Source organism: Venustampulla echinocandica, assembly GCF_003357145.1.
Source record: "Venustampulla echinocandica strain BP 5553 chromosome Unknown scaffold_6, whole genome shotgun sequence".
In the NCBI taxonomy this organism is placed as follows: Eukaryota; Fungi; Ascomycota; class Leotiomycetes; order Helotiales; family Pleuroascaceae; genus Venustampulla; species Venustampulla echinocandica.
This window is the reverse complement of record NW_022474211.1, coordinates 747,545-773,794: the sequence shown is the minus strand read 5'-3', so window position 1 is coordinate 773,794 and position 26,250 is coordinate 747,545. Positions and strand designations below refer to the sequence as shown.

Here is a 26,250-nt window from a genome sequence, read left to right as displayed (position 1 = left end):
ATCCAGCACTCCCAGTCTCCCAATCTCCAACACCCAATTTCACCCGCCCAGCCCCAGCGCCAACACCTTTGAAGTCTTGCCAATCCCTTGGATATTGGCCGGCCGCCGGAGATGATGTGGGCGCCGGGTGAGGAACCACGCAGATTGCTCCCCACACCGCATCGCATCGGATCGCCGCCGATTAAATACAACCCAGCCCAATGAGGGCGCCGTGCCTGGGCGGTGTCCAGGGGGCCAGGAAATAAATAGCCCTGCCTGCCGTGAGATTGCCCGGACTCGAGTGATTATTTCAGGCGCGCAGTGCATGAACGTTCGTTGGATCAGCGCCACTAACGGGGATGCCCGTGGACATGGGCCCGGAGGGCGTTGGGGGGAGATGAGCGAGAGGCTGGAGGGCATCTGAGGGAGTCGGAGAGAGGAAGAGAGAGAGAGCCTGAGAGAGAGAGACTTGCTTTTTCCTTCGGTCCAAGGCGCCAAGTGCCAAGCGGCGGTAGATTTCTGGAGAAGGCAGTTCGGGAGTCTAGATTGGAAGAGCATCCTTGGCTGCAATCAATCTCGTTCATCATGTAGACAGCAAAAGGCCTGTACTCCCGTAAAGCACCAGGAGGAGCATAACAGAGGAATACAGTACCTCCGTAGGGTAGAGTAGGTACCTAGCATGTTTGTTGTAATGATCTTATTATTCTGCCCCTATCCCCACCGAGCAGCCACTCACTACTCAGGCAAAACCTAGCCTATCCAATCAATACCTATGTTCCGGTCTCAAAGCTCAATATTGCCAGATACATTATCACCGCTTGTACTCGAGCACAAACGCCCAAGCAACCTCCTCACTTACACACAAGTTCTTTAATTACCTACACCAAGACCAACAGATCTACAAATAACCCCCCTCCGCATTCATAGTCAGCCTACTTCGCAGTCGCACATCGCATCAGATGAGGGAATCCAATCACCACATCACAATCAAGTCCCATGCGCCTCCAGCACGCCGCTAACCGACATCCTTCGGAATCCTCCCCGACTTTAACTACGTACTTCGTCCTTCATACACAACGTAAGGTACCTAGGTAAGATACATAAAGGATGCAAGATGGTGTACTCTACAATTATCGTCCCGAGATTCCCACCGCGTCCCTTGACCCGGTCCGTACATGTACTGTACGTACTGTACATGTACCACCCGACCCTTAAGATTTTCCTTCACAAGATCGCGCGCCCCAAGAAAATAGATAGGCATGCGCTGATATCATAATAATCACAGTATAAAAGGTTTAAGTAGGCATCCAAGGTCCTGCATTATACTTTCACTACTCTGTCATTGCCCAACGCCAACAAAAGATCCCTATCTATCTCCCCCGCATCCGCTTCTGTGGGTGATGCGCGTACTTTGTATAACCTACCCTTTCCCACGAAGTTAGCTACACAACCCACCGACCCTCGAGCTTGTGACTTCTGGAATGTCGCTATCCGGAAGCTTGAATTCGCGGGCTGGCTATCCGCGAGAGCCCTGGCAGCTGATGTATAAGAGCGCGGGGGGGCGCGGGCGCACCGAGCATGTCTTTCAATGCTGTATAGGCAAGTGCTTATGACGGCGAGTCTGGGAACGGCGAGGATGCGCAGATAAATCCCCCTCTAATCGAGCGAGATGCCACGGATGAGGATGAGGATGACTTGGCTGTGTATCGTACAGGCCGAGAACTTCGCTTTATGTGGAAGGTTTGGGAGGGACTCGTGCTGGATTTTGAGGAAGCTACTGCTTAAGGTAGGGTATGGAGAAGCCACTGCTGGATGGATACGTGTTGATCGCAGCCACAAGAGTGTCTGTCGTGCAAAAGCTTTATTCATATAGCAGGGCTTATCAGCTACATTGTTCAACTGAAACTCTACCCTAACCATTCTTGCTTTTGGTTTTTTTTTTGGGCGGATTGGCTTGTGAGACAGATTTGTTTGGGAGGAATGGGTTTGCGTCATATTGCGGGGTTTGAAGTATAGAGACGGCGATTCCGTAGAATAAACTTGATTGTGGCGTAGAACATCTCATTCCTGATGTGGTGGGTAGCTGACTTCTTTGCATTCCCGGTCAGGATGATATGAAATTGATTCTCATGGCTGGCACAGATACGCAAAACCTCCATCACTACCTTGCTAGTTCATAGCGAGCTCAAGATCACACCGAGATTTATATCATCACATCCATTATATTGATCTAATAGCTGATCTCTAATCACTCCGCCGTTATCAACCCATCACCGACCCTCTTCATCGTCCCTCTCGCTTCAGTCTCAAGCAGCATAGCACCCCCTTGGGGCCCACTAGCATCCAGACTAACCGTGGTCTTCCGCGCGTCATTTATAACTCTAATAGTCTCCCCAACATTCTTATAATCCGTCTCACATGTGATATTTCCACGCGAGCTATCCTCGTTGTTATCACCAGGTTTGTTGACCCTGGCCAAGGGTGCTGGTTTGATATCCACATTCGGAAACGGCAAGGTGCCTTCGCGCAATGGAATGAGAACTACCGGGAAGGAAAGTCTCTGTGCAATCTCTCCACCTCCGGATTCCTTGGGCACTGTGAAATGGCCCTTTCGCTTTCCACCGATGAGCCATGTATCGGACGCCCCTGACACCTCGTAATAGAATTCGAGATCCTGTGCTTGAATGTCGTCCGGCTTATGCTCCTCATCCCACTGTCTTGTCCACTTGATCTTTAGCGACGCCGAGATGGGCTGGTTAGCTACCGCGATGACAGTGTTAGAGCATACGGTTGTTATTCCAGCCAATTTCAGGTCCGCAGTGTGAACAACTGTGACGGCGGGGATGCCAACCGGAATGATTATAGACCGGTGGTCTACAAGGGTGTCTTTCCCGATGCCTATTGGCATCAACGAGATACTGGGAGTGTTTTGCTGCCATGTTTGAAGGCTCTCGGATAACATCGTAGCAATGTCCTGGTCTTCGTCTTCATCGTGGCCAAGGCCTAAGAAGCGGTCTCGCCATCTGATATTTGACAGGACCGAGGTGGACAATTCGCTCAAAATAGCAATCTTCTCGAAGTCGTACGGCGATAGACGGGATCGAAGCTCGGTAATGACGGTCGGTATAATTAATCGAGAATATTGATGCAATGGGGTATCTTGGTGTGCCGCTTGAAGGCTTTTAGTAATCGCATCGTCAATTTCCTCTTCAAGGCAAATATAGTGAAGAACGAGAGATAGTGATGTCGACTTCTGGTCCTTATGCGAGCTAGAACGTGGTAAAGGGGTCGTTGGTGTTCGTTTGGTGATCTTATACAGCATCGACGCAGGCTGTCGTGGGAAAATCATCAGTGGACGAGTGAGTGTAACACCAGATTGGGCTTCAAAGACTTCAGACCCTTCCAACGTGGTGCTTAATAATCGGAGCGGACTGGAAGTTGCGGATGATATGGTGAATTTAGAGAAAAGTGCTCTGTGTTTGAAAACGTCATGAACATTGACCCCCAGGGGAAGTATAATAGATACCGATGGTGTAGTGGCGAAGGAAAAAGTTCCTTTGTCAGTGGTATAAGATAATTCCAGCTTGAGCGTAATGTCATTTGCTTCATGTTCGAGATTGAACGGCAGCCGGATTTTGGTGGTGGAGCCAGATGCAAGGGGACCAAAGCGAATGACACCAGCTTCCGACTTTTTAGAGAGCTCAAGGGAGCCATCGACAACCTTGACTTCAGCAGTCTGAAGCCTGAGCCCTGCCGTTGCGGCTCGAATATGTAACACCCCACTAGTTACTTCGTTCCAACCGGGTGCGAGCTCGAGTTCTAACGACCGGTTATGATCCAGATGCATATGCTTTGAGGCAACCAGTCTGACATCAAAGGCCTCTGGCCGATGGTAGAGGAGGAGTTTTGGGCACTTGAAGAAAACCTCCCCCTTGAAGGGGGTCAAGGGCGCGGTCACATGCTCGTAATGGAGAGCAATATTATTGGTATAGAGGCTCACATGACTGACCGTATATGGCCCTGGCACAATGACCTGGATAATGGGTAAGCGCCATCAATAGCAATCCAAATAGGGAACTTACGTTACTCTGTACCAACAATGTTCCATCGCCCTTTTTGAAAATGGAGGGGCCACTTGTTTCGAGCCAAATTTCACGACTGGTATCTCCAGAAAGAGCGTTTATCCTGACCTTAGCCTTTTCAACCGCTAAATCATCTGATAGCAGATACTGAAACCGGAGTTGAATAGCAAAGCTATCTTTTCCCGCGTGATACCGAGGCGTACCATCAACCTCAACCCGACTGAAAAAGTTCTCAAGAGGTACTTGTATTTCATGACCCAAAGATTTTGTGATCTGCAGGAGTTCATGAATATAAGAGGTGGTTGATATAGGTTCTTCACTGCCAAAATTGGCATGGCCACCAAGGCGTAAACTTGATTTTCGCTTTTGTCTGTCTTTTTCACTGGCAGCGGCCTTCGATAAAAGCTTCAGCACAATATGGACATATTCCTCCTTACGTTGAAGTTCCTTGAGGCATCTGGCATACATCACTAGCATTGGGAGCTCTGCCTCTGCCCAGCCGTCGTCGCCGTAGGATGCTGTTATGCGATAGAAGTAGGACGCCGCAGCTGAATAATCCTTGAGATTATCTTTATGAACAGCCAGATCAGCCATGCAAGCCGACACGGATTGGGTATGGCCTGCCACAGTATAGTGGCGGAGTGCCTTGTCCGTCATAGTCTCGTAGAGCCGATAGAAGTCGTTTTCATTATCAAGGGCGGTTCTTAGAAGCTTGTTATTAATTCCGTGCAAGGTAGGTTGGACTGTTGAAGACGTTTCCGGTTTCTGAGTTTCACTAGTGGGTTCTTCTGAAAGGTCAACATCTTCCATTTCTTCTTCTTTATGGCAGATCTGCGGTATCTCATCCCAGCCAGCGCTCCACCCTCGCTCTTTCCCCTCCCGTTCGAGCACAGTTCGTGAGAGCAGGTAGAGCTCTGCTCTATGCGCTGCCAGCTCCTCAAGCCCAGCTTTGATAAAAGTCGAAGATGCTCCCTGCTCAGGTACACTGGACCTTCGACCCCTCGGGAACACTCCAGGACTAGGAGGCTCTCGAGGAGGTGAGCGGATTGCAAGAGAGCTGCTACGAGCGGGATGCATCATAGTCTTAGGTTCAGGGATGGAAGCTTTCGGTTCTTGCCCATCAAGGCCAATCTTAGCACCTGGAGGCGCTAGCGTCGATGGGGGAATAGGCAGGGCTTTGGTAGATGTTTGTGCGAGGATTTGTTGTGCCACAGAAAACGTGAAAGACGAAGCGATATTATCCACAACTTGTACCATTATAGGGTCCAATTCCGCCTCAGAGTTGATCTTTTCATCTTCCGCCCCAGCGGATTGTTTGGTTTGTGATTGAGATGCCCAGATGTCATCACGTAGAATACGCGCAATAGCTACAACAAAATCCATGGATCTGTTACATATTTCAGCAAGCACGGCAAGATGCTCTCCCTCCTCTGAAGGTTGAGAGGGAGGCAATCGGGCAGCCACTCCCTGTAAACTTGACACTCGTTGTTCCTTAATCTTTGCAAGCAATTCCTCCTGGGATGACCATGCGTTCGCAAGGCGGAGCAATAGAGATAGCTGTCGAGCAAAAATGTAGCAACGAAAGTCAAAAATCGAGATATTATTTGAGAGAATAAGCTCTCGATAGCGCTTCTTCAATGCATTCACAGGTATCTCGTCCGCATCCTGGTCGGTGGCTTCTGGGCTTGATTGGAGATCAATAGGCTCATCCGGTTCAGTGGAGATTTCCTCCTGGCACGTATCCTTGAGTATCGCAGCTTTTGCTCGTTGCGCTTGAGTTTTGAGATCCTCCGTATAAGGCAAGAAAGAGCCACCATGCTGAGGGCCAGGGCCCGTTGTAGCTTGCTCCCTAATAATAGTATCAAGACCAACTGCAAGTTCATCATATCCAACTAGAGCATCTTCAACAAGGCCCACGCTTTCAAATCCTCTTGCTAGACCTTCCTTAAGTACGAAGAAAGTACAAAAATTCCATCCAGGTAACGTCCTCTGGGCATCTTTTTCGCGAATATCTTCCTCGTATTGAGTGACGCGCATATCAAACGATGCCAGAATCAAAGACTTTAATTTTGAGATGAGATCCTGCCAAGAATTCTCGTTATCTTGTGGTGTTTCGGTATATGAGCCTGGAATTGCTGGAACGACACGAGGGAGCATCTCATAGGGTACGTCGTTGACGCCAATACGGATTTGAGCGACTCGATCCGGCGCAGACTTTGATGAGCTATTGAAATCTGCCCCTAGCTTTTCCAATATGGTGGTTGAACCGCCCCCTCTCCAACGTGCCGTGGCTTTCTCAGTAGTTAAACCCCCTTCCGAACCCTTCCCACTCGTCCTTGGCTGCGTTGCAGCAGACGTATTGGGTACGACAACATGCACTATAACCCATTCATAAGCATCATGGTTTTCCTGCTTGCTCTGTTTCGATGTGCTTTGCGCCGGCGGTGTGTGCTCTTTGATCCATTCTCGGACCTGCCTCCGAGCTTGCGTCTTGTACGTTTCATTATCATCGCATCGTAAGAAAAAGACCTTGAGATATGGGGTCTGCCGTAGACCTGGTATCTGGTGTCTCCTTTCTTTGACAATGGGCTTCGGTCCTGGCTCTGCCCCAGCTTCCGGTTTGTCCACCGCAGCCTGGCCTAAAGCCTGTGGCCGAAATCCATCATCACTGCTTACTGCCGAGTCTTCGCTCTTCACCCGCGAAAGATTCAGGTTGCTACTAGCAGGTGTGCCCGTCGAGGACAGAGGACGCGATCCTTGGGCAGAGGGGATGAGGTCGACGTGGAGGGAGGATATGGAACGTAATGGGCCGGCATGAGACTCCCAGTGTAGATTTCGCAAAGGCAGCCGAGGCAGCAGTCCTGGAGAGAGGAGCTGGTATACTCCATGCGGGTCAAAGTACTCAACTACACGCGTTGGTTAGTAGTGGGAATCTTTCGGGGATAAATACCTCTTACCTGTAACCTTGGAGCTTGAGGATGGCTGTTCCATTGCTTGAAAATATTCTGTGCCCTCGCATCACTATTCATCTATCATGTAAACATGTATATCATAAAGGACATGATCGCATTATCCCAATAGTTTCAATGCTACACGAAGCTTGTGGAGTATTGCCAGGTGATATTGCCTAACCTAGAAGGCGGTGAGCGGCGAAGCACTCCGAGCTCCAGGGTCGAACGAGGTCAGGGACATCAACATATCACTGTATTAGACGAACAATGCGATTATAGTAGTAGCCAATCAAGGAATCTTCCAAGCCTGGCTACGAAGCTCTATATCGTCTTTTCGGTCATTTCACAATCATCCTCCATGTAATACATCTCGGAGTGGCTTCCAATGATCTTCTTATATTTATTCCTCCCTTCATAAACGCATATACGGGTATTTAAAAATGTCAACTGTGCCCAAAGTCCCCGAACTTTCCAAATCTAAATCGGCTACCTCGTCCTATCCGTTTGGACTCCTTAGATCGATAATTTCTTTAAATCCCGGGTATCAGATACTTGGGCCTTTCCACTAAAAATGTAGGGCCAGCAACTCCACAAGGACCGCCCCAAATCCCCTCTCTCTCTGTTCCAGGGAAAGGGACGTCTTCAAAGGCCCGATATGTTGCACACCTGCTTCCAAGGTACCTTTGACACCCCGCTGGGAATATTCATTCCACTCGCCGTCCAACTCGCAAGAGCAGTCTCAAAAATCCACGCGAGGGTGGCTTTCACCCAGTGTCTCTTTCGGCCCCAAATCATAGCTTCTACGACGGTGCCGACTCCGTTGAGGAGGAAGAATACTCCAATTCGGAAGAGCGCTTTATGAGTGAGAATGGGGCTTAGAGCATAGGCGTGAAATAGCCCCATTAAACTAAAAGCCCCGATGACCCCCAGGGCGCGTGCTATTACGACTGGAACGCCGCATCTGGCGAGACCATGTCGCAGCGGCTGATATGCCAGTGATGTACATGGAGAAGCAAACGCATTATGCCATGTTTCAGACCTTGGATTACATTTAGTTAGTCCATAATCTAGCCAGATCCTTCAAAATGGGAGGGGCATTACCAGAAGCCTGTCAGACTATCGGTCAAATATAACGGGCCAAACAGCGCTGGGCTACTCTTATATCGAAGTAATAGCTGTAGACCTGTCCATATAATATAAATGGATAATAGCACCTCGAACGCCAAAATGGTAGGTAAATTCTGAGGTAAAGCCTGCAGCAAAACAAAAGCTGCAATATGGATACCTAACTGCAAGGGTTCGCTGAAATTTTCGTGGTCTATTGAAACACGAACATTATTTGGTGTGAAACTCTCATATCTGAGCTCTGTCATTGCAATGAGAGCGTATAGCCAGTCCGGTGGCCGCCTTCCCGCGGAGTAGGTAGGGAGAGAATGGCGGCGTACCCAGATATCCAGAAGCTTCATTGTCCCAATAGCAACTTAACTCTGTTAGCAAAGCCAAAAAATGAGGGGTTGTTTTGATTTTGGGCATACTGGCAAAGTTCTGGAGGCATCTTGCAGGGCCACATGATATTGGTGCAACAAGTGGGGATAACCAAAATGCTGCAATCGACATAAACGTCAGAACTTTATAAAGTTTGTAGACTCCTTTGACATGGAAATATATCGAGAAGTAGAGAAGCTCCGTGGGGATGAGAAGGACCGATGTTGCTTTTATCAGCTCATGGCCGAGTTGAGTGAGACCAGATGCCACATCGTTCAATGGCACTGCAGGGGATGAAAAGTTCATGGTCAGGAAACAGTTATCCCTCTGAGATGCAATTAAAAACAGGCGGCGATTTTCTGTCGTTAATTCAATAGAATCTGCTGGAGAAGGTCGTGTTGACGGTGTAACTCAACAAAACCAGGACAGTTGGTAAGTACTGCTTATGTATGAGTCGAAGCTGATCGGCGAGCGACAAGATGGAAACCCCCACACAGACCCCAAGACGATACTCTGGCAGATAACCTTAATTCTCGATTTCCTCCTCTTTCCAGATCAAATGCAAAAATTTGTATTTCTCAGCAACTGCTCCCGCCACTTCCTCTCCAACGGTGTACTGTAAGCCGGAATCTTCGGCACTTAGGCCGGCCAGGATGCAAGCGGAAAAAGCTCGGGCTACAGACCGTGAATCAACGGGTTCACGGCTGAACACAGCTATTATGAAGATGCATATATGTGCGAAGACGGCCAGATAAGGGATGGTGCCTTATTTGGGATTGGAGTTTGGTAAATACGTGCACAGTCATCAACGTCATGGCTTTTGAGCGCCACCTAAACAAACCTTGATGACCTGTCACCATAACATCGTATTGATCACCCCAATAGGAGTGCTGCGTCCGCTGAATAATCCACACCGCCTGATCCTACGATACAACAACCTGCCAATCATCTACGAAGTACAAGTCTCATAAGGCTATTTTTAACGTCCAAGCCCCAAAAGGGACTGAATTCAATTTAGCATAGGAATAGATCGGCAGTCGATTGCAAAAACTGTGACTGTCATATTAGACAGTCTATTAATGACTAGGTATGGATGCAAGCTCTCCTGGACCGGCAGTCCAATGTCCTCTAAACTATTCCAGCCTTGTATAGTACAGTAGAGGCCCCATGGGCTCGATTCCATTGCTTCCAACCCCCCCCCCTTAATGCAATATAACCCAACGCCAGTTCCGTCCCATACTCGTATACACATCGCTTGGTGGTAAAACAAATAGGCCTTCGGAGAAGGCCTTAACATAGTATACAAACTCTAACACGGTCACCTCACTCTATGAGGGCGGTGACTTCTATCTCTTCCCTTCTTGCTCTTGTCCTTGGGAAGCTCCACGGGAGTGTTCTTGAGTTCAGAAGCCATGAACTTCAACATGTAATCATCCGTAGACTTGATCGGCTTTCCCCAAGCATTAAGCTCGTCTTCCTCTCCTTCCTCTCCTGCATTCATCTCATATGCCACCGGGGTGCCTTCACCAGCAACACTGTCTACGACTTCTTGAGGGGTGTCTACAGCTGCAGGCGTTGCTGATGCGGTAACAGCATTCTCGTCAAAATCGGCCGCGTCTGTTTGCTCAAGCTCACGCTCAGCCACCCTAGCAGCTGCTACGTCCTCCCGGTCCTCAGCCTGGGCGAGCACTCGTTGCACATTATTGCTGTTGTCTGGGCCACCGAGAACTCGATCCATAGCGGCGCTTGCAGCAGCATCACCGTCGAGAAGACCAGAGTCCTCTCCCATCACATCCTGGACCGAGATCTTATTGAAGTAGTCCGTCGTAAACTCCCCTTCTTGAATAACCACATCATCCAGCATGCGTTTCTGGTTGGCCTTGCGTAGAATATTCGCTTCAATGGTATGCTCTGAAACCAGGCGGTAGATATGTACGTCCCTGGTCTGGCCAATACGATGACATCGATCCTGACACTGTTTATCCATAGCGGGATTCCAGTCAAGGTCATAAAAGATGACGGTGTCGGCTCCAGTTAGGTTGATACCCAGGCCACCGGACCGACTGGACAGTATAAATGCCAAGATTCGGGTGTCATTGTTAAAACGATCTGTGAGAATCTGGCGTTGCTCAACTTTTGTGTTACCATCTAGGCGAAGATATTTGTGGCCATGGATATTCAAAAACTGCTCTAGGATATCGAGAACCTTTGTCATCTGCGTGAAGATGAGTGCACGATGACCGCCAGCTTGTAACTTGCGGAGGAGTTTATCCAAGGTTTGTAACTTGCCACAATCGTATTGCAGCAGGCGCTTATCAGGGAATTGTATCGACAGTCCCATTCGTGCCTCGTGGAAGGGGTCCTTTGCCGACGTGTCAATAGCCGTCTTGACCATCTTAACGCCTGTCCGTGTAAGGGCGAAGGATGTTATATCCTTGGCAACGACTGGCGGGGTTACACAGGCAAATTTTCGAACAGTAGACTCGAGAGTTTCGGCCCGGAACTGTAATGTCGGCACCATTGAGGCCAAAGCAGGTGACTTATTGTGAAGCCAAGTCAGCCACTGATCACGCCGCTGTGGTTTCGGTCGGAAAGGGCGGTCATTGACGCCGATTGTAAGCAACTCAACTAGTTGCTTCCCATATATAGGTTTCTGTTGCCGCCGCAGGGCGTTGAGATAAACACAATGTTGGAGTTCTTCAAACCTGCCCCACCTAGAAGCACTCTCCAAGTACACCAAATTAGATTTAGCAGTGGATGGATCAAGATTGGTGAGAGCATTCTGGGCTCTGTTGCGCTGGGCCTCACGCATGTCCATTAAGACACGCTGTGCACTGAGCATTGCGCTTCGTGCAGTAACGGTCCCGGAAAGCCTCTCATGTTTGGTCGGAACCAAATTCAGGAATTCTAGGCTGACTTTGGTCATGGGATCGTCGCCGCCAAGCAGCCGGCGTACAAGACGCTCTTTGATCTCAAAGTCCCCGATAGCTGACTTCTGCATTGGGAAAGATGTCATGATAGGTCGGTCCAGGAAAAGGTCTGGGTGGTTGCAGACCTTCCTCAGCTGCATGAGGCAGTTAATTATAGAGAGGTAATTGCCAGAGCCTAAGGTCTCCCTAGTGTCTTCCCGGCTTAAGAAGCTGTCATATAACTCTCGCTGCCTCTTCGAAAGTCGGCAAAACTCGACATGCTCATACTTCGCAGGCATTTGCTTTTCAACGTCCGCCTTCAACCTGCGCAATAAGTAAGGTCGAAGCACTTTGTGGAGCTTGGCGATGATCGCTTTAGCCTCATCGTCCATTTTCTCACGCCCATGTTCCAGAATCTGCTCAGATGGCTTCTTGAACCAATCTTGAAACTCTTTTAGGTTCGCAAACCCGCCCACACCCTGTTCCGTACCGTCTGATGGCATCAAGAAATAAAGCAACGACCAGAGTTCCGTAAGATTGTTCTGAAGTGGGGTACCAGTTAAGAGAAGCCGTGCTCGTGTGTTAAACGTCAGCATAGCCTGCCACCGTTGCGACTGGAAGTTTTTAATATTATGAGCCTCATCAAGAATCATATAGTGCCAGGCGCGACGCTTGAGGACTTGTTGGTCTCGGAGAACAATTTGATAGGATGTTATGCAGACATTCCATGAATCGTCATCTCTCCATCCGATTCGTTTCTTTCTGCGTTCTTCAATGGAGCCATAATAACTCAGGATTTTGAACCCAGGACACCATTTCTTGAATTCCATCTCCCAATTCAGTATGACACTGGTTGGAACTATGATCAAATGAGGCCCCCACACTTGGTGCTCACAAGCAAGATGGGCCAAGAGAGCTATGGTTTGGATTGTCTTGCCAAGACCCATCTCGTCGGCCAATATACCATTGGTATTGTTGGCATAGAGGCCAGCCAGCCAGTCCAGGCCATAATGTTGGTATTCTCGGAGTGTGCCCCGCAAGAGGAATGGAATGGGAGTTTTCAAGAGGCTGCCTGGTTGCGGCGTGCTACTCTGAGTGGCCTGCCGGCTAATTTGGTGGGCGTCCACGGAAGATGAGGAATCAACCTCAGATGGTTTTGTTTGGGTAGTTCTCGGGGTTGGCAGACTACTGTGGTCAGAGCCGGGAGCCGGTGCCGGCTCTACAGATTCGAGACCCGCCGTGTTGGGTTCGGTGGGAGTCTCCGAGCTACCAACGAGCGGCTCACGTTCGGACGGCTGTTCTTCAGCAGTATCCAATAGCTCTACATCCTCGTTTTTATCCTGCTTGCTTGCTGGGCTGCCAGGTTCAAGCGTTGACTCGGGGTTGGCCTGGTCTAGTTCGATCTCCTTTTGAATGTCCGATGGGGCAAGAAACCCAAGGAGACTTGATTCTCCGGGGTCTTCGCTTTCCTCATCATCCTCGTCACTTGCATCTTCATCCGCACTACCGCGCTCTTCATCACTAGACCCAAGATCATCATCCATATCAATAGACTCATCGCTATCATCAAATATGTCTTCCAAATCGGATCCAGGGGTTGGTAGTGACTCATCCGCGTCAGCCATATCTACATCTTCCGTTTGAGCTGGTACGCTCGGCAGGCTCGAGTATTTCTGTCGAAGCTGTTCTTGCGTCAAGTTCTCATCCTCTGCTCCATCTAGCGTAGCATGCTCTTCGTCCGCATCTGAAGCCGTAGAAGACATATTACTTTCCCTATCTTCCGGAGAAGATTCAGAGTCGGAGCCGGGCTCGCCATCCTCATCAGATTCGCCACTTTCCTCTTCATCCGTGGGTAATTCGGAATCTCTGAACGCTCCCTGTGCTTGTAACTTCAAGGTTGATTTGTCGACAGCTTCATTCAAAGCTTTGCGCACTCGATCTTGCTCCTGGGCCTCCCATTCCAGCAGTCGTTGTCGATTCACCTCCGCTCGTACATTTCCCCACGTGGCTTGGAGAGTCTTAACTAGGAACCGATACCGATTTTCTGCAGCCTTTGCTTCCTCTGCTTCCAGTTGCTCTGCTGACTTCGGTTGCCGCCGATACCATTCATCCCTACAAGCTTCTGCAAGTCGTTTGGCTGAAGCTCGATGTTTCCTTTGTTCGATGAACATCAATCTTCGAAATTCGATGGCCGCCCTGTTCATATGATCTCGATGGGCGTACTGCTCGGGGATGTGTTCTGGCTCGGGTGGTTCATAGATAGAGCAAACCTCGGGACTCAGCAGCCCTCCGGGTTTGGCAGCCTCTTCTAGCCGTAGCATAAGGGCGGCATCTTTGATGGGCCCCCCAGACGTATATTTAGGGCCATCTTCCAAAGAACGGAGCCCACCAGCTTCAATCGGAATGTTTCTCCCCGCGTCCAAGAACTCTTCTAGTGTTGCGTATCTTTTCGGCCGTGGTAGAACTAGTCCAGGATGTGTTAATGGCAAGGAAGCAGGTTTGACCCTAAACTTTATTCTAGACAATTTCGCCTTGGGACTTTCTCCGTGGTGTACTTCTTCTTTAAGGGAGCTTCTCCGCGTGCTATCATCATGTTGGCCAGTATCACCATTCCGCTCAGAACGGCGACTCCTTTCTGGAAGATGTCGTGATGGTGCAGACTGAGGGGTTTTTGGTGCGGATAGCCTTCTGTGCTGGCGACCTGGCGTAGGCTTCGGCTCACTTGGCATGGATTTTCGATGGTATCGTTTAGGAGAGATGCCTGATTTCGAGGGCGATTTCTGGGCAAGGTGCGAGCTGAGCGTGCCAGCTGATGCAGTCTTCTTCGATCCATTAACTGGCTGATTAGATGTATCCCGCGTTTGGTGCGTTCCGTTCGCGTTTCCAAATTTGCCTTTGACCGAGTAGGTTTTCTGAACCGCGCCTCGCGTCTGACGTTTGGCAGAGGGTGGCTGCAGCTCCAGCGGTATTCGATTCGTCCGGCCAGACTTTCTAATTCCATCTTGTGTAAAGGACGAAGGCCCATCTGCTACAGACTTCTTCCAGGGAGGTGATTCTAGCTTTCGACGTGGACTCGGCGCGGTCTCACTCACTCGCCTCTTCTTCGCGGGAGGGCCTTCGTCTTTCGAGTTATCATCATGGTGACCATTTGTTTTGGGAATCTCATCGGTCGCAGGCTTGTCTGCAGAAAATGGGGTCAGTGTCGGTTTGATGTTACTGGGTGGCGGTGGTTCTGTACCAAATGTTGCTTGACTCTCTTGAGCATCTGACGCGGTCTGTGTCATAGTTCTTAGAGGGAGGGGCGAGGCACTACCGTGAACTCAATGAAATCACCATCTGAAGGGCCGCATCCAACGTCGATAGATGCGCAATCTCTCAAATATTTATGCTGCGAAGTTTGCGCATGTCTGGAGGTAAGTTGCGCGCGTGATCGACGAAATAGTGGTGGATTTCACGTTGTTAACATAAATACAAATTTGATCGCCCTTGTCTGACAGGGAACGAGTAGACGTAGGACTTAAGCGAGGCGCTACTTCGCCGTCAGGTAACCTCATGCAAGCTCGTTGACGTTGAAGCTTGAGAAACAAGAGCATTCAGAGCACACAGAACATCCCAGAGACTGCCACGCAAGGTCAGACTCTCCGGTATCCCCAATTGCAATTCATGCGCCTATGCTGACTACGTTTCTAGATGCTTTCCCGGCGAATTGCGACGGCAGCCCCCCTGCGGGTTGCGAGGCAGGCGACTCGACCAACTCGACTGCCACCATTCACACAACAACGATATGCTCAAACAGCTAGCACCCAGTCCGATGATTCATATGACTATCCTAATTTGGTTTGTGGCCACTTATACCGCGCATTTACTTGCTGCGCAACTCGCCTCAAGCTTTGGCTGACGCTGTAGGGTGAAGACGGCGGCTCAGGATCCCCTCATGGTTCGTGTTTTCAACACCCTCGTTGCGACGCCATTGGCTGACATGATGAATAGAATGGAGGATATGTCAACCCGCCTCGAGTAAAGCGCCAATTCCGAGATCCCCATGGCGACTGGTGGGACAAGCAGGAGCGTCGAAACTATGGAGAGCCTGTCCATGAAGACAATGATATCCTCGGCATGTTCTCGGTTTATGAATATACGTACACGACACCAGGAAAGGCAATATTCCAGATTGGCTGCTTCGTGGCTACTGTCTTCGCACTTTCCGGCGTCGTTATGCTATCTTACCCAGATAAACCATCTGCACCAAGGGAGTTTGAAGGAGGACTTGAGAAGGAACTGGGTGGACCACTTGCAGTACGGGTAAGTTGAACATTCGGCGGATCTATGCTGTATTCCATTACTTACATTTTATTAGGCCAGGGCACCTGGTGACGATCATTGATAAGTGGATTTGGCGTGGATAGAATTGTACATAAAGGAGTCTCGTCAATCAGAGTTAAATTATCTTACTTTGTGCCCAGCCACCCACTGCTAGTCCCAGGAGGTATGGGGGATGATTGTCTAGCTGTATTGGAACCACTGATCACCAAAACCTCGAATACGTACTCAGCAATAATGGATACAGCCCAACAACGAACATATCCAGATTAGCCGACTTGTGTGGTTGGAATAATCAACAGGGGCGCCTTTAGTCGCAGTAAACTAATTCCCCAGGTAATTATAGAGATTTGAGACCGTTTCTTTCTTCTGTCAGCCCTGTGAATCCCCCACACGAAATCCGGTATGGGCATTCAAATCTGACGTGAAATTTTATATTTATGTCCAATTAATTTTATAGAAAGAAACGGCTCTAGCTCTCTAGCTCTTTTAGCTTTTTTATTTCGTGTATATCGTTTTGTCTATTTTCCAGTGGTACTTGCAGCTTGAGCAACTGTGTTGCGCCTTCTGGTTTTGTTTCAACACACTGTTCCTGCCGAACCGCCAGTGCCGCTCTTTCCTTGACGTGCCACTCCCCCTCAATATCTTCCTTCCCAGCCCTTCAAGCTTCAAATCACACCCAAACCCTTTCACACTTCTGCTCCCTTATACATATCATCGTTTGCAACAAAATCCGCTCCTTGCACATCTACGATTCGCAATGCGCTACCAAAATTGGGATGTCCTGCTCTTTCCAACAGGTAGCAAGATCCCGTTGCAGGAATTCAGAACAGATTGCCATGTGATTCAAGATCCTAGTTAGTATTGGGATTTTGTCAAGATAGATTTAGATTCCTGATATCTAATTGGAATCACTAGAACCCCACAGTTCGCAGGTTAATCCACATCTGGTCCCAATCGTTACATGTTTTATCCCCGGCCTCCCTGCGGATACTGCATTCTACGTCTCCGTCCACTCCTGGGAGAGGCCGCAAATTAGTCGATATCTGAGAAATATTACCCACGCTTCCGATATTGTCAGGTTTGAAGCTCGAGCTTTCATCGATGGAACACTTGTTGGGTAAGGTCCATAACGCTCTATGTGATTATGTTGACATATATTAACGTCTTGACAGCTCACAATTGTTTGCTCAAAACGTCAGTTGGCCAACAATCATTGATCTCAGCATGGATGTCGACAAAAATGGCGAATTCCTGAAGCTAAAATTTCCTACATTCCATAAAGAACTTTTGTCACAGAGTTATTGGAACGCTGGGGATGATCTCGGTCGCATGAAAGTCATCATCGCCGAGGGCTTTTATCGAGATAATATGATCCATCCATTTGAGCGTGTCAAGAACCTCGTTTGTTTTTCCTTTCAGCATGCTCCACTGGGTAAGTCGGAGCATTGAAATGTCCCTACTAAGTCTGGAAAACTCACGGTTATGTCTCTATTATAGACGTGCTCGAAGCTTCGTCAATTGCATGGCCCAACACAGCCATGTGGCGCCAGGTCTCCCTTTTGGGACCTTACTGGGCACAGAATCCCTCCTCACGGCGTACAAATGATGGAGTCGAGAGCCACACTCATTCCCCACACCATAAATCTCACAGCTCCCATCCATTCGACCCCTTTATTGATGCTGGACGGCCTCAATCTCTCCGATGGCGCCAATCTTCCGCAGCTGATGTCTCCATGCCGGATTATAGCAATTCGAACACTCGCACAAATAGCAGCCGACATGTTACAGATCCCATGAGCATATCTGGGATGAGCGATCATCGGCTCGAAGCCCTACCTTTTCCTGGTGCTTACGACACGATTTGTGAGGCTCTCATGCCCTCTGCTCCTGTCAACACCCCACAAAACGAAGGAACTCCTGTGAAACCGCTGCCGGGAATGGCCATGGTTGCAATTCCTTCGGCCCAAAAAATTGTGCCCGAAGCCGAATCAGCCGTAATCTCGGCGTCGAAGCATGGTACGTACCCAAACACTTCTGGATTATAGAAGGAATATATATGCTAACTGGCTACTGTTAGCCAATCCAACCGCTGGGCCGGATAGCAGCCCGTTAATTGCCGTCAGGTCGTCGGACACTGGTGGTATCAAGAGTAGGAAGGAGAACATGCAAGAGAGCCCCCGCGGAACTAAAGCAGATCTTCACGCCAGCGAAGGGGTATCTCGCAAACTATCTCTACCAGTCCTTTCCGAGAAGGTATCTGAGACCCCTCGCGGATCCGAAGTAGATCTTACCGGTAGTGAAGGGAGAGTTCGCAAGGCTTCTCAGTCGTACCGCGCTTCAACTAGCGGTGGCAAGAAACGACAGAGAGTTGTTTCATCGGCGGCTTCCAAGGTCACCGATGACGAGGATGAGCCTAGGAGCTCTCCATCTCTTCGGAAAGTTTCAGGGCTGAGTCTCAAGCAGGGCACTAAGAATGGCGAAAGACAGGTATTGACCGGGATCGAGAATATTTAAATTACAGGCACCACTTGCTCTGCTTTGCTAGTCTCAAAGTCAGTAATGTTTATCGTTAAGCAATAACCGACATCAATTCCTATGCAAAGTCTCCCAACGCCCCATAAGCAATGTGATACTAAGAGATATCTATAAACACCACCACGCCTTTATGACTCTCCGTCCGTAACGGTGAGAGGGGCCAGTAATTCCTCATCTGCCGCATCCTTTCGTCAAGTCAAGTCACCGATGTGCGTTGGGTAGTTGTAAGGTATTATGTTCATGCTAACTAATATAATAATATACTCTGGTCTTTTTGCTAACGGGACCTATTCCCAGCGAAGAAGACAGCCCCTTCTACCTCCCCCCCATCCCATCTCTGGTCTTTGATAACGGCGCAGCATCGAGCGGGTATGATGATGATGATGATGATGCAAGCAACAAAATGTAGTAGTAGCAATAGTAACCATGTCGACGACGCCAACGCCTCATGAATGCCAAATCGAAGCCCTCCGCCGACCCCCCCCGAAACCGGGACATGACCACATACACATCCACATACATATATAGAGGTATATATGCCATGCCATGCCATGCCGTGCCGTGCCAGAAAATGATTCATCAAAAATTGGGTAAAACTGTACGCCATAGCAATGCCCCCGACCCACACCGTCCGCTTCCAATGTGCCAAACAAAAAAACCCAGGTGTGAATAATTCTTCGGCCACGGCTAGCTGGCCGGCCGGTGGCCCCGTCCCTCCATCCACCTCCGAAATGCATGATGCTCTACATATGATATTTGGCTATCGCGCCACGCTCACACACAACACAACGAACGAACGAACGAACGAACGGTAGGTAGGCACCCTGTTTTGTGTCCCTGTTCTGTGTCTTTTTTTACTTCTTCCTCCCGCTGGCACCCGTCGACGTTATCTTGGATGTGGACATTAGGTCCCCAATGTATTTCTGGAGAAATTTGTTGTTGTTGTCGAGCTTGTCGTGTTCTTCCTTCACCGCTTCGATACGATTGAAGATTTCTAGGAGGGATTTCTGGAGGACCTTGGCGTGTCTGTGGGGAGGGGGCGGAATTGGTTAGTGGACATCTCGGTGGTACTTTTTTTTTGGTTTATGGGAATGGCGGAGGGGATGTATATGAAGTAAGGAAAAAACGTCAAAAAAGAGTTGGTGTATCGATGTATAGGTGGTGCAAAATTGGCCACAAAAAAAAAAGTTACGGGCAGAGGGGAGTAACGTACTTGTCCAACTCGGCGCGGGCATCCTGGCTCATTTTTTCCATTTCCTGGCTACTCCGCCTGGGACTCATAGCCCGCGCATCGTCGTCGTCGAACTCCTCATCCTCATCATTCAACTCAACCTTGGGATGCTCCCTCGGTACTATTATGGTCCCACTGGATCTCTGCGCCCTCATGCCGGGGCGCTTGGTGGTGGTGGTGGAGACCGTATACACATCGCTGTCCTCGTGGACGGAGAAGGAGGAGGAAGTAGTGTCGCTGGTTGAGGTTATGGGGAGGGCGGCGTTGCTGGTGCTATTATGTGTTGCTGCTGTTGCTGTGGAGGGAGGATCGGGAGCGGTCGGCGACCCTTCCATACTTCTTTTGCTTTGCTCTTCAATTTTCCCCTTTTGTACTTCCCTTTCTGCTTTCCCTCTGCTGTGTGTGTGTTCTCAGTGGCTGCTGTGTTCTTTCAGCCTCTCTTCTCTCTCTATATGTGGTTCTGCCCTCGTGCCTCAGAGCAGTCGACGGCACAGAAAAAAGGCGTATGTACGTTCCGGTACGTGGGGAGGAGGCTGCTTCAGGAGGGATCGAATATGGTACTCATTTGAGACGTGCATTCGCAAAAAAAGATTGAAGGCTGCTTGGTCTGTCGAATAGGTGTAGGTGTAAGTGTAGGTGTGGTGGGTGTGAGTAGTGTGTACCTTACGCAGTAGCAGTGACAGCAGCAGCAGCGGCAGTAGCAGTAGTGGCAGCGAGGTATGGGTGGACCGGAGTGGCTCCGTAGTACGCCAGTAGTGCGCAGAAGTGGGAAGTAGGTACGCAAGGTACGGGTCAATAGTTTGGATTCTGGATATATGGGATTATTGGGGACTTTTGGGACGTAGTAGTCGGGCTGTTTCTTAGTTTCTATGTACAGCACAGCACGAAGCGCACAGTAGCACAGTGAGTGGCAGCGGTCTGGTGGTTGGGCAGCGTCCTGGCAGGCCGCTTGGAGCCTTTGGACCCTTGAAGCGGCGAAAGAACCTTGGAGCAGAAGTGGAATAAACTAAACTTGGGGGGGGGGGGCCTGAAGCAGTAGTGAGGCCTGTGAAGGGTTGTTGACTTTGGAGGGTCAAGGGCGCTGGGCTGCTTGGGGGATAAAGGTCCGGGGCGGGTGCACTGCAGTCGACACTAGACAGCGAGCAATGGGCAGCTGCTGGGCAGTGACTTAGTGAATAGTGGGCATTATGACCGTAGTGATTTCTAGCAGTTCTAGTAGCGGTAGTGAGCAGCAGCGGCACTCCTAAACCGTAAAACAGTAAACAGATAGCGGGCAAAGCAGCTGCCGGTTGTCGGCATAGTAATAGAGCAGCTCCTGGGGTGTTCCCTCCTCCTCTTCCCCCCAACCAAACCCCGTACAGGACAAGCCAGTGCAGTGCAGTGGACAGTACAGTGGACGCAGTTAGCAGCAGTAGTGGTACAGCACATTACTGCTGTGGCAAGAGTTCAGGCTGTACCTACAGCAAGTACCGGCTACTAACCGATATTCCCGACAACCACTACTACTACTACTCACTAACTACCAGCGTGCCAGTGTCAGTGCCACGAGGCCACAATGCCACTATGCCACCACTTTGCCACTAACTGTCGCAACTCTCCCTCTGCCTGCCGCCGCTGGAAGACTCGGGCGTCACGAGCCACGGGAGGAAGCGCGTAAGTCGTCATGTGGAGGGGCATTTGCCATACTTGTTAGGTACAGATTACACAGCTGGACATCTCCACTGCCTACTGCCGTACACCGCTGGGCTGGCGCTGCTCCCTCCCGAGTCCCTCACTATTCCACTCCCCATCCTGCCCGGTTTCCTACCTCAGGAGAAGGAGGACGGCCAAAATACCAACAAACTCTACCGCCCATTCTTCAAGCTTCCACACACAATCCCTTTATTATTAGTGGTACAGTACAGTACTGGAGTCGGTAGTGCATGGCTTGGTTAGGTGTGCGTGCCTCCCAAGCTTCCCTCTGTGTGGTTCCTCCCTTGTATGCACATTCCCTCTCTAGCTTCTTAGTAGCTGCACACTACTACATTATTTATTCATTACCAGTACTTATTATAATCATTCCTATTTTATACCTCCCTAGGTCCTAGGTAGTCTGCTAGTGTACGGGGCAACCGGACAAGGGCGACCGCTTTTGGCATCCCACCTGGTGTAGTACAGCGCTGTACTAACCGTGCTCGAGTAGCGCTGTCACACTCATTCCCCTGAAATTGGTGTTGGGTGGAGTAACCGAGTTGCTGAGTTGCTGAGTACTGTACTGTACCTTGATAGTGGGACTCTTGGGTCAGCCAGAGTAGGATTATAGGATTGGTAGTGTAGGAACTACTTACTTCGTACAGTACAGCACCTATTTATCCCGCCACCACTTACTAATACATGCACTGTACAGTACATGCGAAGTTTTCCCCTTCCTACATTATTACACATCCTTTCCTAATGAATGTTTCTCGCTCTTCTTCTCAGCTCGTACTTATGTACAGTATACTGGAAAACTACTTTTCCAGTCGCACGGGGTTTCACATTTTCCCAAACCCCCCCCATTCCATACCCCAGCAAAACCTCACCGAGCCAGCTACGTCAAGATGACCTCACCGACTGCCGATCCGAACCACAAACAATCACAGCAAGCCTCTCCCGCGACCCCGTTGGAAAAGTCGCCTTCGACCGATCAGCGTGCAATACCGTAGCCCGACGGCGGGTCATCCATCCTTATAATGCCCTGTCCTATGAAACGCTTAGGATTCAGACTGTCGGGACTTGGATGGTCTTCTGCTATGAAGAGTCGTGATGTGTTGCTCACATTGATACAAGGGCAGGGTCATGCACTCTCACTCACTCACACACTACTTCCCCCCCCACTCAGATTAAATAACGCCCTTCTCCACCTTCCATCAACCTGCTTCGTTGGTCTGATTGGATTTCGTCGCCAAGTTATCGCTGCTAGCAATGCCCAGCATGGAGGGTTTTGATGAGGGTCCGAGAAACTTCACCTCAGCCTTTGCCGCAAGTGGCATCGATTTTCGACTCGGCATAGCAGATCTGTCATATTCCCATGTTCACGGCATGTTCCATACCAGTTCCAGGGAACCTCCCGTTTCAGCCTGCGTGACTGCTGTGCAGAGTCCAGCATCTTGTCGATCATAGAGGTGGTTGGTCTCGGATTCCAGGTGCTTCGAACGCTGTAGCCGTTGACATTCTCTCCAGCCTCTCTGACCCTTTTCCCCGAAGACCAGCACTAAAACAAATAACCAATAACCGCAGCCCAGGCAGATATAACAAACTCCAAGTACCGGGAAAATGAGGGATTTGTCGTCATACTGCCTTGTCATTATCCCGACAGACTCCTCATATACACGAATTCCCAGAATAAACGCCGGAGAAATATGACGACAGATATGCGCAACGAGGATCGTCCTTTGACAACCTCGACTCAGTGTCACCCCCAAGACTCGCGCCTGCAAATTTCCCCATACCGTCGGACTTGGCACCTACTTTGGCAACCATTCAAGCAATCCCTATCAGGGATAATGCATAGCCACGATAACCGTGATAAAAACTTCGGAAATCCTCCGATACTAACTGGTTGACCGGACCGGGCTAGTTGGGAAGCCGTCGGCAGCCTGACAACCCGTTGCTGGACATCCCTGGCCCGTTGCGAATAACACAGGCGGTGAAATTGTTTGAGGTTCCGATGCAGGACTGATCAGCCTGCTTCGAGTCATTATTTTCAATGCTTTTTGCAGCTGGTTATCTTTAGCTCAACGACAAAGCACAGGTGCACGGCAGTTGACGTCGGCGTGAATGCTCGGATACATGGACCCTTGACCCATCCACTAATTGGGGAAGTGCTTATTCATTAGCACAGCATATAAGAAGTCAATCTTGATAGAAGCCCCCTCGCCGACTTGACGCGGGCACTAGCCGTCAGGATATATGCTTCCTGAGTATATAAAAGACCCTGTCTTTGCATCACGGCCGGTCAGGCCAAGGGATGCAGCTTGGCCATCCCACTTGACTCCTCGAGTGAGCAAGAAGAGTTCCTCCACACTTTGCACATATACTTCTTCATCTTTCTCATTTCCCGTGTCATGGGAAACCTTGGTGGGCGGGGGGAGCCTCTGATGCTCAAACACATTTTCTACGTTTGATGGGTAGGCAGGCATCTGAGAGTATGGACCCTGAATTTATTCGTCACGTCGAATGGCCGGGAAGATACTTGAACGACTCGAGGTGAAGGTGACAAAATGACCTCACCAGGGTGCGGCCCGGTGCGTCTGACAAAGTCAAAATCGGTGCGGGAGCAGCAGGACTCGCTCAGTCAGCGATTGATTTCGAAAAGTTCAATTACCCCATCGCCGACCTGATTTTTCCTTTGGAAGTTTTGCTTCACTCACGACTCACCAGAGGGACAGCTAGTCAGCCATAAGCACGCTATTCCAACGACGAGCCGCTACATACCTTAGGTACTTGGCAGCTCCGCATTCGCGGGACCCGTTACTCTGCTAGAACTGCATCGATCACTCGCATAGGCGGACCGTATTAGCCGTTTTGTAGCTCTTTGTCTCTTTGAAACCATCCATCAGGAGAAGAGATATAAAAACGGATGGGAGCTGGCAGATTGGTAGGGTGCAACAACAAGTGGTTCTAAGTATATGCTGGTTCTAATAAGAGCGCTAGTTGTTGCCTACGTGCGTGGCAGCCGTTTGCTTGGTGACTAGCAAGATCACGTGGTGCAGCCCACGGTACTACTTACGTTTAACTTACCACTTTATGAGTAGAGAAGATCCTTCGTCCTTGAAAACCTAACCACCCCCTAGTTGTCAGAAATCAATCCGCTCTGGTCCACAAAGACAAATGGTAAGGAGCCTTTCAAAGGAGAAACGAGCGAGCCAGGTAACACGGGGGACATAAAAGATCAAGATAAATGGCTTATATTCCATGATATCCTTAGGTGCCTCGAGTTTTCATGTCCTACCTCGTAGCACTTACCGCGGCAACTTGCAGTGGCGGGACTGCGTACGGGTACACACTGCACTGCACAAGGCGCCAAAGGCAAAAGGCAAAGGCAAAAGCAAAGTCCAAGTCAAACTTCTCTCCAAGACTCCAAGGCGTCGGAACGCCAAGTGGCAACGCAGAGCAGCTGCAGTCAGCCTCAGACCTCCGAGCGGCCCCTGCAGCCACCAAATACTTCCATACCTCCGAAATCGAATCGATAGTTCCTGGCTATTGCCTTTATTATTACTTACTATTAACAGCCTCCTCTCCAAGTACAGTGCACCCTGCATTGTGTGTAGCTCATGCTGGAAATAGCCTTGGTACTGTGCATCATTGATAGTACTGTAGGTGGTTGATACGAGGTAATTGAATAGATCAAGGAAAAAGTACGGGGATGAAAAGATAATAGTGGGCATTTCTGCTCCCCGAATAGAAAATCCCGCGTCATATCTTTCGTAAGTACGTAGGTACTCTACTGTATCCAGACGTACAGTACATGTACCCGCGAACGGATAAAGGCGTGGCGAGTCAAGCTAAGCCCCGTTAAGCCAGCAGCAGCAGCAGCAGCAGCAGCAGCAGCAGCAGCTCTCTGCTGCACACGGCGAGGGTCCAACCTATGGCGACACCAACACCAACACAATCACCAACACCAACCCCCGACCCCAGCAGGATTTTTCCAAGCAGCGCAAAGAAAGCTCCAGCCCCGTCAAGCTCAGGGAGGCGATGCGAGAATCTGCCTTATCACCAACCCCCACGACGACGACCACGACGACCACGACGACGACGACCACGACGAAGACGTAATACGCATATTCACACTCGTTTTGCCCTCCTGCGTCTCGTCTCGGCCGCATCTCCATCTCGAGGGCCTATCCATACTGACGGTCGCGCAATGGCATTCCACCCTTTCAGCTCACTCACGCGTTGTTGGAGCCTCATTGTCGCGTTGCTCCTCTGCGCCGCTACGGTCTGTCGAGCTCAGGCGACGACGACTGCGCCAGCGAGTATATTCCCCGGGACAGCGTCATGGGCGTATCAAGGGTGCTACAACGAGACGACGACGGTGAATGGCACGAATGGGTTGCGGGCGCTGAATGGGGGGATTAATAGTGCGTTGGATACGATGACCGTGCCAATATGTTTGAATTTCTGCGCGGATGCGAATTATGCCTTCGCGGGTTTGGAGTATACTAGGTATGAGTCTCCCTCCCGCTGTCTGTGTTGGGAATGCTCGTGTTTTGCTACGTAATCGATTGATTGGAAGAATTTGGCAACTGATTACTGACTGCTTCTCTCTAGGGAATGCTATTGCGCCCGCTACGTCTCCTCCCTATCGTCCAAACTCCCAGACTCGTCCTGCAACCTCCCCTGCAAAGGGAACAGCTCTCAAATATGCGGCGGCTCGCTATCACTAAGTGTGTACCAAGTGAAGAGCTCAAAAGAAGGCTCGGGCATCAAAGTCGTCCGGGAGGCACCCGTCGGCAGCGTCCTAGCCCTCGGCATCGCCATGGGCGTATCGCTATATCTAGCTTGAGGCGACGGAGCGGGACCGCCGTGCGTGGATCTTAATAATGGGGAATGCGGAATTGGGAATTGTATACTGTGATGTCTTAGATGATGATTACTACTGTTTTATTAGATGGGCCGCGAAAATTCATTTGGGCCAGGACAAGCAGGCAAGCGGGTATATCCAGGGCTGTTTTTAGTTCTCGCGGGGCGTTACTTTCTTACCGCACTCTGCTTGTGCGGAAAAGGGATGGGGG

At 49.9% G+C, this 26,250-nt stretch overlaps 7 protein-coding genes across 7 annotated transcripts; 3 read left to right on the top strand and 4 right to left on the bottom strand.

The window, feature by feature from the left end:
• Positions 1–2,227: 2,227 nt before the first annotated feature.
• On the bottom strand, positions 2,228–7,052 carry BP5553_07669 (Uncharacterized protein; the record flags this gene model as incomplete). Its single annotated transcript, XM_032016292.1, has 3 exons — positions 2,228–4,012; positions 4,062–6,967; positions 7,019–7,052. 3 exons carry the CDS (start codon positions 7,050–7,052, stop codon positions 2,228–2,230), a joined length of 4,725 nt encoding a protein of 1,574 aa, XP_031867523.1.
• A 602-nt stretch (positions 7,053–7,654) lies between these two features.
• On the bottom strand, positions 7,655–8,803 carry BP5553_07668 (Uncharacterized protein; the record flags this gene model as incomplete). Its single annotated transcript, XM_032016291.1, has 3 exons — positions 7,655–8,051; positions 8,114–8,492; positions 8,548–8,803. The coding sequence occupies 3 exons, from the start codon at positions 8,801–8,803 to the stop codon at positions 7,655–7,657; spliced, it is 1,032 nt and encodes a 343-aa protein (XP_031867522.1).
• Positions 8,804–9,815: 1,012 nt separating this feature from the next.
• Positions 9,816–14,690, bottom strand: BP5553_07667 (p-loop containing nucleoside triphosphate hydrolase; the record flags this gene model as incomplete). Its single annotated transcript, XM_032016290.1, has 1 exon — positions 9,816–14,690. The coding sequence occupies one exon, from the start codon at positions 14,688–14,690 to the stop codon at positions 9,816–9,818; it is 4,875 nt and encodes a 1,624-aa protein (XP_031867521.1).
• Positions 14,691–15,190: 500 nt separating this feature from the next.
• Positions 15,191–15,790, top strand: BP5553_07666 (Uncharacterized protein; the record flags this gene model as incomplete). Its single annotated transcript, XM_032016289.1, has 4 exons — positions 15,191–15,243; positions 15,313–15,343; positions 15,397–15,708; positions 15,764–15,790. The coding sequence occupies 4 exons, from the start codon at positions 15,191–15,193 to the stop codon at positions 15,788–15,790; spliced, it is 423 nt and encodes a 140-aa protein (XP_031867520.1).
• A 696-nt stretch (positions 15,791–16,486) lies between these two features.
• On the top strand, positions 16,487–18,243 carry BP5553_07665 (uncharacterized protein; the record flags this gene model as incomplete). Its single annotated transcript, XM_032016288.1, has 5 exons — positions 16,487–16,583; positions 16,645–16,846; positions 16,902–17,161; positions 17,227–17,745; positions 17,807–18,243. 5 exons carry the CDS (start codon positions 16,487–16,489, stop codon positions 18,241–18,243), a joined length of 1,515 nt encoding a protein of 504 aa, XP_031867519.1.
• Positions 18,244–19,118: 875 nt separating this feature from the next.
• On the bottom strand, positions 19,119–19,830 carry BP5553_07664 (uncharacterized protein; the record flags this gene model as incomplete). Its single annotated transcript, XM_032016287.1, has 2 exons — positions 19,119–19,290; positions 19,478–19,830. The coding sequence occupies 2 exons, from the start codon at positions 19,828–19,830 to the stop codon at positions 19,119–19,121; spliced, it is 525 nt and encodes a 174-aa protein (XP_031867518.1).
• A 5,549-nt stretch (positions 19,831–25,379) lies between these two features.
• On the top strand, positions 25,380–26,021 carry BP5553_07663 (uncharacterized protein; the record flags this gene model as incomplete). The annotated part of the gene is made up of 2 exons (XM_032016286.1): positions 25,380–25,681; positions 25,787–26,021. The coding sequence occupies 2 exons, from the start codon at positions 25,380–25,382 to the stop codon at positions 26,019–26,021; spliced, it is 537 nt and encodes a 178-aa protein (XP_031867517.1).
• Positions 26,022–26,250: the final 229 nt, after the last annotated feature.